At 43.1% G+C, this 13,108-nt stretch overlaps 1 protein-coding gene across 1 annotated transcript in view; it reads left to right on the plus strand.

The window, feature by feature from the left end:
- Nucleotides 1-13,108, plus strand: part of ANTXRL (ANTXR like) — a 58,306-nt gene that overhangs the window by 21,485 nt on the left and 23,713 nt on the right. The window contains exons 10-14 of the mRNA XM_010411242.4: nucleotides 2,963-3,061; nucleotides 5,360-5,429; nucleotides 6,555-6,633; nucleotides 10,552-10,647; nucleotides 11,378-11,416. Of these exons, the coding sequence (XP_010409544.1) occupies nucleotides 2,963-3,061; nucleotides 5,360-5,429; nucleotides 6,555-6,633; nucleotides 10,552-10,647; nucleotides 11,378-11,416 (383 nt within the window). The remainder of the gene's footprint in view (nucleotides 1-2,962; nucleotides 3,062-5,359; nucleotides 5,430-6,554; nucleotides 6,634-10,551; nucleotides 10,648-11,377; nucleotides 11,417-13,108) is intronic.

The following is a 13,108-nucleotide window of genomic DNA, read 5'->3' on the forward strand; positions in this document are numbered from 1 at the left end:
CTACAAGCAAGTCTGGCAGTGTGTGGTCCCAGGCAGGTAGTTCTGGTGGGTGGGCAGAGGCCCAGCTGCCCTCAGGGCTGGTCATGACTCTCAGCTCTGCTGGCAAAAAAAGGGATGCTCATCAAGAATAATTCTCAGTATATCAGCTGGGTTAGATGTGGAATGGCTCAAGGCATGAATCTGACTAAGAGTAACTCAAGATTCTTATTAGAGTAAGAAGCAGATGAATCTGCCCTACAGTTCATTTTCATTTGTTTAAAGAAATGCCCACCACCCCCAGTGAGAGCCAGGATGTATAACCCTTCCCATTAAAGAGAGGCCAAATTCTGATGCTGGATTTGTGTATTTGGTTCTTGGTGTGCTCATTGAGATCTCAAATTTTATCATCTTTCTTTAGCAAGGTGCCTAAGCACATGTTTCATTTCAAAATTCACTCCAGTAGCTATTTTCTTTTCCTCCTCCCAAAATATCTTCTTTGATTCCTGTCTACCTTGTGGCTTTTGTCAGTTCAGAGCCCTGCTCTAGAGCAAGTTACCATGATGAAAACCAGAGTGTGAGAGGGAGGTTGCCTTTATAGGGATACAGGGGATCAGCAAGGTGACCAATGGATTACAGAGGGTCTGGGACAGACCAATGGGTTACAGAATGATCTGCATAGGGTATCCCAAAGGATTGTGGGTCTACCTTTCCTCGCCATGACCCAAAGTAGTTGCCTTTCCAGGGAGTCCTGCTGGGCGATTGCAAAATCTTTTATCTCAGCAGACATCCCTCCAGGGCAGTGGCTGGGCATATCCCACAGTGTGGATTTCCAGTGCTTGATTGTAATTTGTCGATGCCCTAGTCCAAATCACCTGGAGTTGCATTAGATCTCAATGCAGTGAGAATGGCACTGAGTGAGTGGTTTTGGCAAAAAGCTGTCTGTACAGAAAAGTTAAAGCACCTCACATCTTTGTGCTAGCTTGCTTTGCAGTAGCTTGATGATGAAGGGCAGCAGATGAGGCTGAATGTATTTCAACCACCTTTGGGTCTCATGCAGCGTTATCCAATAATGATTCCTCCCTCCAAAGCATACAAATAACATGGCAGTGCCTTGTATGGAACATTACTAAAAGCCAAATCTTACATTGCTAAAAATTGTGTACTGCTCCCCTCAATCCTACCAACATTGTTTTGCTCTCCTTTTTGGCATGTTCATCAAAGTATAAATGACGATGCATGTAGACTTCTTTGTGGTTTTACTTGCTACTAGTGGAGTACTGTATAATTTATTCATATTTTTCTATGTGAAACTTGAAGATTAATTGGTCCTGTGTTGTGCTGCTATTCCCTATGTATTGGGCTGGCCTCAGATGCTGCTCAGAGGCTGGTGTGAGAGCCTCTGAACAGCATCTGTGGAGGATTTGGTTAAAGTGGGAGATTCATGCGTGAAAGTGCAACTTCTGTGCTTTCCCTTGCTGTGTGCCAGGGATCTCAGCTGTCAGCTTGTGTGCAGTGTCAAAGGGAGTTTCAAAAGTGTGCTGGGGACAGAACAAATTTGTAACATGTCTCTCCACCTGCTTACATTAAAGGTATCACCTCTGTGGTCAGTGTAGTGGCCACAATAGCTTTTTGTGTACCAAGTTTCCCTTGCCACTTCCCTTCCTGGGGCATCTTGGGCCTAGTTTGGCAGTTCAGGCTTAACCTAGCAGAAAGGGGACTATGGCTCTATGTTGGGCTTCACCTGGGTACAGTAAAAGGGAGGGAAGAATAGCAAACTGATGTGTTGTTAGAGCTCCAAGGAGAAGTGTTAACTATGTAGGTTACTAAGGAATAACTTTAAAAGCTTGCTGGGGAGAAGCTGAGAAAACAAAGCCAGATTTCTTTCTACTTTTCTTCCTTGAGTTACCTTTTCTGTCTCTAACTGTACTGGGTATGGTGACACCAGGTGCTTTCGTGATAGGCATAAACTCAGCAATCCTACCTCTACCTGTCTCTATCCCTTCCCGTCCCCTGCATGTTTCTAGTTCCAGTAGATGCTCAGCCAGGCATTACTGATCTCTCTGGCAATAAAGAGAGTTATTTTTTAGGTTTGTGAGTAAGCTCAGTGCACTGCAACATGATCAGTAGTGGAGGGCATGTGCTGTTGTCATCTCACTTCTTACAGAGATTTGGCTTTACTCAAGTGCAAAACTGCTCTGTGAGTAAAAAGGCTATTGGAATGTTTTCCAAAAAACCCAAACCTGATGATACTTCTCCTGCTTGGATGAATAAATCATAGTTCTTATCACAATAATGTCAAAAATCTCAGGTGCCTTCCCTATCAGGACTAAAGCAACAGAAGTGGTGGCAGGTTTCTCCTTGTGCCACTGGTGGTTTCAGCTGCTGGGGCAGGGATGTGGGAGAAGAGCACAAAGAAAACAGTGGTGCCTGGGTCCTTGGATATTCCCATGCAGAGCAGATTTTAGTGGGGCTATGCATGGACTCAGTTGGTGCATGGGCAGGAGCACTGGTTTTTCCCAAGGTTTGTACCAGATGCAAAACTTTCTCTCTGAGTCACAGGAGGTTTAGGAGGGGAGTTCTGTCTGTCAGCGTCTGCCTGAACAGAGCTGCTGCTGAAAGCCTTGTGCCATCTGCCATGAAGATTAGGTGGAAGGACTGGTACTTGTGGTTAGCAAAGGTGTCTGCCCCAAAAACCGTGGAGGAACCATGAGATAACATCAGTTAAGTCAGACTTAGTTTTACTGTGGCACCTTTAAGGCTTTGCAGTTGTGTTACACTTGTTGGAGCTGATTTGAAACAAAGAGAAGTCTCTGGAGCCCTAATGCCACTTTTGGACATTGCTGCTGAATAGAGGGAATGTCAGTGTGAATGCTTTATTTCAAGCATAGGGCAGAGAACAGCTACTGTCATGTTTTAATTCGTGTCACTCTGAACAGAAATGCTTTATTTATTTCTCATAAATCTTCTGTATTTTCACTTACAGAGTCCTTTCAAGTTGTGGTAAGAGGCAACGGCTTTTATCATGCAAGAAATATCGACCAGGTACTCTGCAGCTTCAAGCTCAATGACAGCCTCACGATCAGTAAGTTTGCAGGCTGGTGGATTGCAGTGACCCCTGTGGCTGTGTCACCTCACAGGACACAGGCCAGCTCTCATCCATGTTAAGGGGAGTCCTTGCAGCAGATGTGAGAGGGAGCTGGGGTAGAGCTGTGAACTCAAAAGAAGCTTGAAATTCATCCTTATTCAATGCAGTGACCTGCGGGCATTGTGTTGTGAGCGCTCGCACGGGGCATGCTGCTGCACCGTGACCTTGGCACCATTGTAGTGATGCACACGGGTGCTGCATACAGCAAGAGAGGACTGGGGATCAGGTTTTAAGATGGAAACTTAAAATTGCTTCCTATTCCCTTGTTCATCACCAGTAAAAAGAAATAGTGCTATCTTCATCCTCTGGTGGTGTTTTCAGAGTTTTTATTCACCAACTTAGAAGACAATTGCCCTAAAGCCAGGCCTCCCAGGCATGCTCTGTTCCTCTCTTGACACCAGGTGTTGGTCCCATTGCAGTGACTCTGTAACATGGAAACTCGCTGTCATTGCTGTGCTGAACAGGGTCCTTCATTTGCTGTCTCAGCAGCAAGGCAAAGGACTGAGTGGCCAAAAAAAGATGGAATGTCCAGTTTCTCAGCAGTCCTCTCTCATTCCTGAGAAGCTGTGTGTGTCTGGCAGAGTGAAGCATGGTGTGGGGAGGGGAGCTCTGCTCCTCTTTCATATATGCTACCCTTGTGGCCTGAGCACAGTAGAGGCTTTCATATTCTGTCGTGGCCAGACTGGTGCCTTTCCTAGCAGTGAATTCACTTACCAGAGGGAGCACATGAATTGCTCCTTCATTTCCCATCCCAGTTGCCTATGTCGACACTGCAGTCAATCAGCTCTGGTGGTCTTGCATTTATGCCACTTACAGATATGCTTTAACCAGGATTTGGTTTTTGTGGTTTATCAGCTAGACAGACGTTTTGCTTTTTCTTCCTTGTCCCCAGTCATTAGCACCTTGACTGGACTTCACACAGTAAGTGCTGACCTGAGCCTGGAAATACACAGGAGGGAAACTTGTCTGATTCCGTTCCAACTCCATGCTGTGTTTTCCTTGGGTTAGGTTTTCAACAGCTGTTCTGATGACATGCTGATCTATGCTGGCTTTTTTTCCCCTCAGGCTGGCCCTAAAACATATCACTGATTTCCATGCCCTCATCTCTGCCAAGGCAGGGAAATTAGTTCTGTCTTCAGGTGTGCTTGAAGCATGAAGGAACAACTCTTACATCTGTTGTTACTTGAGTTAATTTTTTTCCTAGATAAAAAGACTAAACAAGCCTCTAAAGTATAAATAAGATGGCAGCTTTTATCAGCCCATAACTCCCTTGGGTTTGCCTCTTGTAGACCAGTCTTTCTCCAGGCTGGCACCACAGTTGCTTTGCTGGCCATTCAGAGCTAAGCTATAGTCACTGGAGTGGTGTGTGTGCTCTTGTGCTTCAGCTTACACACTTTCGGTGGAGTGGCAGTGCAGGATTCCTGCTGGGCCTCCTGCCTGTATTCACAAGACTTGGCTTTCTGGATGTGACTTCTGAAAGCAACAGGATTAACACTGCTGATTCCTGGAGCAGTGGAGTCCAAGGAGGTGGGAAGACATGTGTACCCTTGTGTTTGACTTTGCCTGCACCAAACCCTTAGAAGCATGGGCTGTTTACAGATGATGCTGCCACAGGGGGGAGGTTGGGTCCAGGAGAAGCAGCTAGTGCAGAGCAGGTCCTCATGCTGACATCAGTCATGGCCCCTCTGTGCCTGTTCCCTGTAAATGACCAACCATCACTTGGGTTTGGGTTTTTTTTGCCCCAGTATTTTTCCATTTCAGCTCCACCCCTTCTCTCTCCTTCCTTTTTCCTGGGCTCAGGCAGTGCAGCCTTGGAGTCTTTTCTCTGTGTGTTTGGACATAGGCTGGCAAAAATTGAACCCTAAACTTTTGAGCCCTTGAGTAACTTGAGGGGTCAGAGTATTCAGTGTGAGTAGAGGTTGCATGTAATTTTATGATAGACATGATGAATAGATCTCAAAGCTGAATTCCAAATGCTGATCACTGCTGTCAGGAACAGAGATAAACTTCCAGTTCTTCGCTGTGATATCTCTAGCCTGATAGCATCATGTTGTCATCAATATGAATGGTTATTCTATACTTGGATTTGTAATCAGCACTATTGGGGAGTATTGGTACTTGCCAATATACTGAGTTCATCTGTGGCTGTCATTGGTGTCAGTGCTTCTCAAGGGGATGGCCTGCTGGGAACAACTTATTTTTTCACCCCTGATAGTTATAATAATTTCTTTTCAGATGAAAAGCCGACTTTTGTTCATGATACATACTTACTCTGCCCTGCCCCAGTGATAGAAGATGCTGGACAGTGAGTATTGCTTTCCAGCATGTGTCAAGAGAGAGTGGACTTCTGGGTGAGGATGTCATTACTGAGCCAAAGGCTCAGGATTTTGCCCAAAGTGTCAAGCTAATAAATTTGTGTGTGTGTGTCATATTGCAGCCATCTCCTTTGTGCCAAATCTTTTCCTAGTAGGAGCCACATAGCTTTATTTAATGTTGGGTCTTCAGCACAGTTTAACCAAAGGTCTTCTTGGACCATGGCCCCATTTCATAGAATCACAGAATGGTGATTCCTCCTCTCTTCCTATATCCTGTTTTTTCAGACCAAAAGCTAATTAAATTCAAGACAAACTTTTAATTTTGGTGGAAAGGAGATGCTTGATTCGAATTCCTTTGCTGCTATTGTGTATGTTGCTTCCTGTACTTAGCTCTGCTGTGTCTAGTGTTGATATTTTTCAGCCTTTTTAATCCTGTAGACTTCTGCTAGACATGGCACAATGTCTCCTTTTCCCTAGGTGATCTTGTGGGTGCTTAAATATTGTACTGGGGCTAAGAGTGAATGCCTCCCTCCCCTTCTGTATTTGTGGGTGAAGGAAATTAATTTGGTGAGGTTTTGTCATTTTTTTATTATCACTTAATTTTTTTTTTCTCCCTTGGACTCTTTCTCTGATATTGCAGAATGGCTAGGGAAGATTCTTCTTGAATTTCACTGGCATTTCAGTGTGTTTACCCTTCTTGGTCTCAGTGCAGGTGTTCTGGATTTGCTTGATACAAAAGAACACATTCTGACTCATTGGCAGAAGGGTTTCTTTAAATAAATAAAAAAGTCTTAAAGTTTCTCATGCTAACTCCAGTAGTATTGCTATTTTCTGAGGCATTCTGTTATGACTCACTGTCCTAGTGCCCTTAGCCCCAGATGGGATGGGGGTTTTTTAATAAAGAGCAAATGTCCCAGCTCAATAAAGGTAACATGAAAAGGGTGGCTCCTGGGCAGGGAGTCAAATGCAGGTAAGTGCCTGAGGGCATGAAAATGCCCTGACTCAACAGGATATGCTATCCATGCATGCTCATAAACCAGTGGCTAAAACAGAGTAAAGGTAACAATGGGTGTAAAGATGACACTAAAAATAAATGTATCTGTTTTGTGCTCTAGGGTGGTTTTCCTACAAGTCAGCATGAACAACGGGCTAACATTCATCTCCAGCTCTGTCAGCATCACCAGCACTCATTGTGTAAGTAATTCCAATGGGGCTTGACAGAGGAACCATGAGACCTTGGAAAGAAATGGTGGTTCTTAAGCAAAGCCTTCTTGAGTGAGCATGAGCTCTCTGCAGCTTCTGCATCACTGCTATTGACTGGATCCTAGCAGCTCTTGGGAAAATAACCAGGGCAACTCAAGATCAAATTGTTGTTGATGATGGATAGATCATGATAGATTTTCTGAGTTAAAAATTACAATAAAAGGCACCCTGTCCATTCCTACACCAGGAGAGAGATCCTCAAAACTAGGATCTTATCAGAAGGACATCTGAGAAAATGATGGAAGGAGCACCAGGGAGCAACACTCTGAGCCTTGGGGTCTCTGATGGGATCTGGGGTGAAAGATACAACTGTTAGGACTTGTATCTGGAAAGGCCACAGAGGAAAAGGACAGTGATGCCTGTCCTGCATCACACAGTCAAAAAGACCAGGTGGAATGTAAGGGATAAACAGCTAGAAGTGATCCTTTATCAAAATCTGATTTTTGGAATCAAATAAGCAGAATTAAGAAACTGACTAATAGATAAGCAGATGTGTTTCTTGCTGTGGTGTAAAAATAGGCAGTGGTAGCTGGTGCAAGCAAGTACAGTAATTAAATATGTGACCTTGTGCTTGTGGTCTAAACCAAGTTGGCTGAAGTACCTGATAGCAGTTTGCATCAAACTTGAGCTTTATTGTTATTAGTGTCAAAAGGACTTTTATAGCCTATGCCAAATGCTGTCATATTGGTTTGTAATCATTGTTGGCCATTTTGACAGCTGAAGAACAGAAGGGCAGGAATGCAGATAGAGGTGACTGGAACTTGTAAATCTAATTTTCTGATGTTTTCAGCAATGAAGGTGGGAAATATCACACCAGAATGCTGGAATAGTCTGGGTTACAGGGACTCAATTAAGCAGAGATGTGTTTGCTTCTTTATGGGATTATTTCTATTTTGCCAAAACTTTCTTCCAAATTTTCCATACTGAGGACTGATATTTTCACATTTTACTCCACTCTTTTACCTCAGGTACAATAAAACCTTTCAAGTCTGCAGTGAAACACAAGTGTTAACTGGTGCATTTAGTTACCCATATGTAATCTATTTCTGATGAAGACTGAAGTCTCAGCCCTGGGTTCCTAAAGGCCAGAGCATGGATGAAGGAAGCTTTTCCTTTTGGTAGCCTTAGGATAAAAAAGAGGAATCCAATCTCCAGTCATGTCAATCTGACAGTTTTTGACCAGCCTCTTGTAGATTGAATGTGAAGGAGGCAGGAAGCCTGATTTGCAGCTGATACAAAAACAGTCTCACTCCTGTTGTGTTCCATAAGCAGGGAGGTTGGCAGTTCAGTTTCCAACTTTGTCTTAATTTCATGCATTTCACTCTTCTCGTTTTAGAGACTCCCTCCATTTCCTTTCCTCTCCTATTTCCTTTTCTGTGGGTGGCAGTCAGCTGGCCTGCTCAGCTCTCCTCCCCAGCTGGTCCTTCTGTCCTTTCTGTACAGTAAGTATCTTCACTATAATCCAAAAGCCTCTGTGTGATCCCTGTGCTTATTTCTGTTCAGCTGCATGAAGTCTGCTATTTTCTTCTCAAAGTCCAGCTTCACTATGGTGCTTTGTATCATTAAAATCATTAAAAGAAGACTCTTTAGTTTCTTGCTGCCAGTAGCCCCTGAGCTAAGGCTGGCAAACGTCTCAGCAATTTGTATGTGCAGTCAGCACGGGAAAAACGACGCCTGGGAACAAAGAATACAAAACAAGGTGGTAATGTGTGTTTGGAGTAATAGTAGTAGTGGTACTGCATTGCCATACTGTGCTTGGATTTGTTTTTAAGGAGTGCAGCAATACTTCTTAAAGGTATGCTTGATTTTTACTCAGCCCTTTCTCAGCAAACTGACTTCACTGGGAATTCATTTCTCTTCAAGTATCTGCTTTCCAGATGCATTAGTTGTACATGGGGCCATGGGAGGTCCAAAGAGGGGGGCTTAGCACTGAACTGCAGCTGGGTACTGTGTCCTCTAACAGGACTTGTTTTGAGCAGGGAGTCTGGCACATGTTGGAGCAGTCCAGCTGCTCCCTGGCCGAATGAACATGAGCTAAATAGCATATCCTAAAACAAGTCAGTTTGTCGCATCTATGACAAAAAGCCACAGAGCAGTGGAGGGATGGTGATGCTGTGACACAGATATGGGATACGGGGTTACCTTCCTAAAAGCATGGAATAGGAGCTCTGTTTGTGTTAGTCCCATATTAAACATGTCAGTGCTGACAGCTCTAGGAACTGGCCTGAGAAAACTAGGTACCACCTAAGTCGGTCATTTGGGATCTCACTCAGACTTTGCAAAGCTCTTACCAGCTGGTACTTTCCACCCTCAGCCTTTTCATTGTCTGAGGGGAAAACAAATGCACTTAGAACAGTGAAGGGAATCCCTGTTGTAAGAAGAAGCTAAGCATCAGTTTCTGGTGTCATGGAAATTCAGCAGGTAGTTCCAGATTTAATAAGGTGAATCTCATGGACTTTATGGATACAGAAATCACGTTTGGAATTTGGTTTCTTTCCCTTATCCTCCCACCTATCCTTTGAAAATCTCTTACAGCTTCCTCTCTAGACAACTCTTTCCTCAGCCTGACTGACAGACCTTTCTTCAAGCTCTTTTCTCATCTTCCTAGCCCCAGGCTTTCCTCTAGTTTGCTGCTCAGTTTTGCCTGTCCCCTGATACCCCTGTTGCTGGCAAATTGAACCTCTTCTCAAATTTTGAAAATCTACCATTGAAGAGGTTTCTTTTCCCAGTATATATATATATATATATATATAAAAAATAGCTGAAACGCCAGTGTTAATGTTAATATCCTTCCAGAACCCAGTACAGTCCAAGGATAGGACATGTCTCAGCATGCCACTGCCCATGTGAAACAAATGTTTACTTTCCAAAAGCCACATGCTCTGTATGTCCTGCAGGAATCAAGCAGCATATGAAAACCTGATTCCTGTAGTCATCAGAGCAATAGGGAATTAATATCTCTTCTGAATGCACTAACATGAAATGCTGCAAGTGCAAAGGATCCATCAAGATTACACAGAAAAATCAGAGCTGTGATTCTCTTTGATTGCCTAGTTGCTCTGAAAAGCTAATTTCAAGTGGTAACACTTGATTTATTTTTTTCCTAGTAATTTTAAATAAAATTTAGTTTTGATTTTGAAGGTATAGACCCTTAGCTCTGCATCCCCAGAGTTGCAGATAGATCAGTGGATAGAAGAATCAGAAATGTTTAAGATAATGATTACAGTATCTCATTAAAAATAGGTAAAACAGCCCTAAGAAGCATACCAAGAACAAACAGCAGTATTGACTGGTTTGCATAATCACTCAGGCAAAAGTTGTGTGAGCAGTTTGAGTCAAGAGGCAGCACAGGCAGGCTTGGGAGCTGATGCACTGAGCAAGTTGTGCTCTGTGCTATGATACTGAGATGTGAACAGTTACCCATAATGTCTGAGCTCCAATATTCCCATTCTTTAAATATCAGCATTTCCATATTCTGCATCTCTAGGAATGATGGGTTTTTCTGTACACCTGGGAGTCTGTGGTTATGTGCTTTGCAATGCCATTCAGACAGTACTAAGGGACTTACCAGCACAGAATGGGTTGTTTACAAGTTTAACCTTCTTGAATCTAGTGGGCAATAAACATACCATAAATTCATACATAAATTACACACACTGCAAAGAGGAAATGCTTCCCTGGTTTTGTGACTTCAGATACTGATGTGACCCTAATGATAATAGTGATTGACTGCACAATCTACCCAAGACCTCATAGTGAGGGAAAGCTGACTCTAAATGTGTAACTTTAGGACTCCTGCCTTCTTTGAGACATACAAAGGTAACTGAGAAATTATCATCTTGCTTGCAGCTGACTGGGACCATCCTTTTCATTGCTCTTCTGATTCTCTTTCTGCTGCTGGCTCTGGCTCTTCTGTGGTGGTTTTGGCCCCTTTGCTGCACAGTGGTAAGTATAGTTTTTTCATTCTATTGACTTGGTTTCATCTATTCTCTGCCAAAGCACAGAGTTAAAGTGTTGGAGTGGGTGGTTAACCTTACTTAAGAAAAATGCTGCCATATTAATAAAGCCCTTATGCAACAATTTGCTTAAAGTGCTTATTGAAGTTACTCTAGTCTGGGTTTTTGACTGTTTCAATGCCTATGTGATTTTTACATTGAATGAGAATTTTAAATAAGCTCATGGATGTGACTCAAGTTTCTGTAGGTATCAAGACCTCCTTTAGACCAGCTTTGAAACCTGCTGTATAAACGTGTAATGGAATTGATTTACTGATGTGTGCATAAGCTGTTACAGTCCTCTTTAAAGACAAGTTAGGGGTTTTTTTGCATTTTGTTGGTTGGGATTTCTTTAATTTATTCAGAGGAGCTGCAGATTCTGAGCAAATATCTTTGCATTAACTTGGTAGTTATATGGTATTTTTCAGGCAGAACTACCAGGGTTGCTTACTCTAGAGCACTCCCTGGCTAATCAAACAGTTCAATGCAAAGGATTTAGCATCTCATCTGGGTTATTTTATGCCTGCTGAAAAGCAGTGGGGCTGATGAGAGGATTGAATGTGGGGGAATGAAGCAGGGTGACTCATTTGTGATCTGGGCAAGAAATCAGAGAAGACATAGTATTGAGATGGATGAACCCTACCATTGTCTCAGATTTCTCCATTGTTTGTTTATTCCAGGTGATCAAGGAGCCACCTCCACCACCGCCTCCAGAGCCTGTAAGTGTGTTATTTTTGAGCTGTGGCACTGTCTGCAGCCACTGTAGTGTGCTGTGCTGCCCAGGAATGTCAGCCCTGTAGGTGTCTTAATGACACCTTGAAGGCTGTGAGAGGAAGCCCTCTGGGTCAGGACAGTTATTTCTGCCTTCTGGCCTCTTTATGTACTGCTTCCATCCAGGGTAAAAACAGTTGCATAACTCAAATCCACAGACCAACAGTTCCTAAGGTATTTTGTTCTTTCTGCTCTGCATCAAACAGGTGTGTAAGCAAATTTTTGCTTCTCGAGCTGTGCTGACAGCTGTCCCTCCTCCAGTGAAGCTGCCATTGTTCTCAGCAGGAGTTTAGCCCAGATTGGCAGTAAGGAACAGTCTGGCAGCTGGAAAAAAGGACAGCAAAGGCCACATTCTTGTGGCTTTGCTGCAGGAGAGGAGACAAAAGCCTGCCGTGGCTGTGGCACTTCTGCAGAGTGACCTTTGGAAGGACATTTAGCCTTTCTCCATTTAGGTTTTGAGCTGTTGGAGACAGGGTTGTATTTAGCTCTTTTGGGGACAGTAGCTCACTGACCCTGACCTCATCATTTCACCATACTAATTTCTTGAAAATAGTAGTAGTAAATAAAAGCACCTCCAGAGACAACTTATGCCTGCCTTAATTTCTCTCCTAGGCAGACAGTTAGATGATGAAAAATACTTGCCTAACCCACAAGAGAAGCTTATAGTTTACTGCTAACTTGCTGTAACTTGGTGTGAATGTAAGGAGGCAACCACAGCTGTTGTTTTGAGGTTGCTAGGGGCCACTGTTAGTGTGTATGTGATCCTGTTACTTGTCCTGAACAGCAGTGCTGTGACAATTTAACTTCAGAATGCACACCAGAATTCATGCTGGGGTTAGTGTGATTAGCACTATCACAAAGCCTGCAGTTGCAGCCATGCTGCATTTGAAGGATGTTTCAGAGAGCATCACACCCCTGCAGAAGTTGCAGATGCTTTGCAATTTTAAATGCAATCAAAGAGAATAAACTGATCTAAGCCTCCAGGAATAACACAGAACGCAGATGTTATCCATTCCCTTTTCTTGGCCTTGTCTCCATCCAGTATGGATTGTCCTAATCGTGCATTGTAATAATTGCAACTGTGTAATGGATTTCATTATATTTAGTTCTTGGCTCCCTAGGTATGGTGACCTGCCCTTTAGCTGATACAGTGTGATATAGCTACTGTTAAACTGAATATAGGTGTGTAAATGTTGTTCCAAAGCATGACCATTAGATTTTTATGTGGTAGCTGTTAATGTTGTTTAGCTGTATGTTCAGTCTAGGGGACGTTTGGTATAAATCCTTTATCAACTGGAAAAGTATCAGCTGTTACTATTGACTCTGTCCTGTTGGAGTCAGGCTTGCCAGCAGTAAGAGCTGTTAGACAGGAACACTTGAAATCTGCGTTACATTGCATGGAAGAGACAGAGGATCTCATATAATACTCAGGTTCACAGTGAAATCAAATATGAATGAATTTTAAATGCTGCTGTAGTTCACTGGGTACTGGTTTAGATGTGGCATGAAATGGGATGAAATTTGTGTACTTGTACTCTCAAAAAAAGCTAACTGAAACAGCACCAAACCCAACACCAAACCACAACACCTTCATTGTATGTTGATTTCCCCAATTTAGGATAAAAACAAAATAACAGGAA

This window comes from Corvus cornix, chromosome 6 (genome assembly GCF_000738735.6).
Source record: "Corvus cornix cornix isolate S_Up_H32 chromosome 6, ASM73873v5, whole genome shotgun sequence".
Lineage (NCBI taxonomy): Eukaryota > Metazoa > Chordata > Aves > Passeriformes > Corvidae > Corvus > Corvus cornix.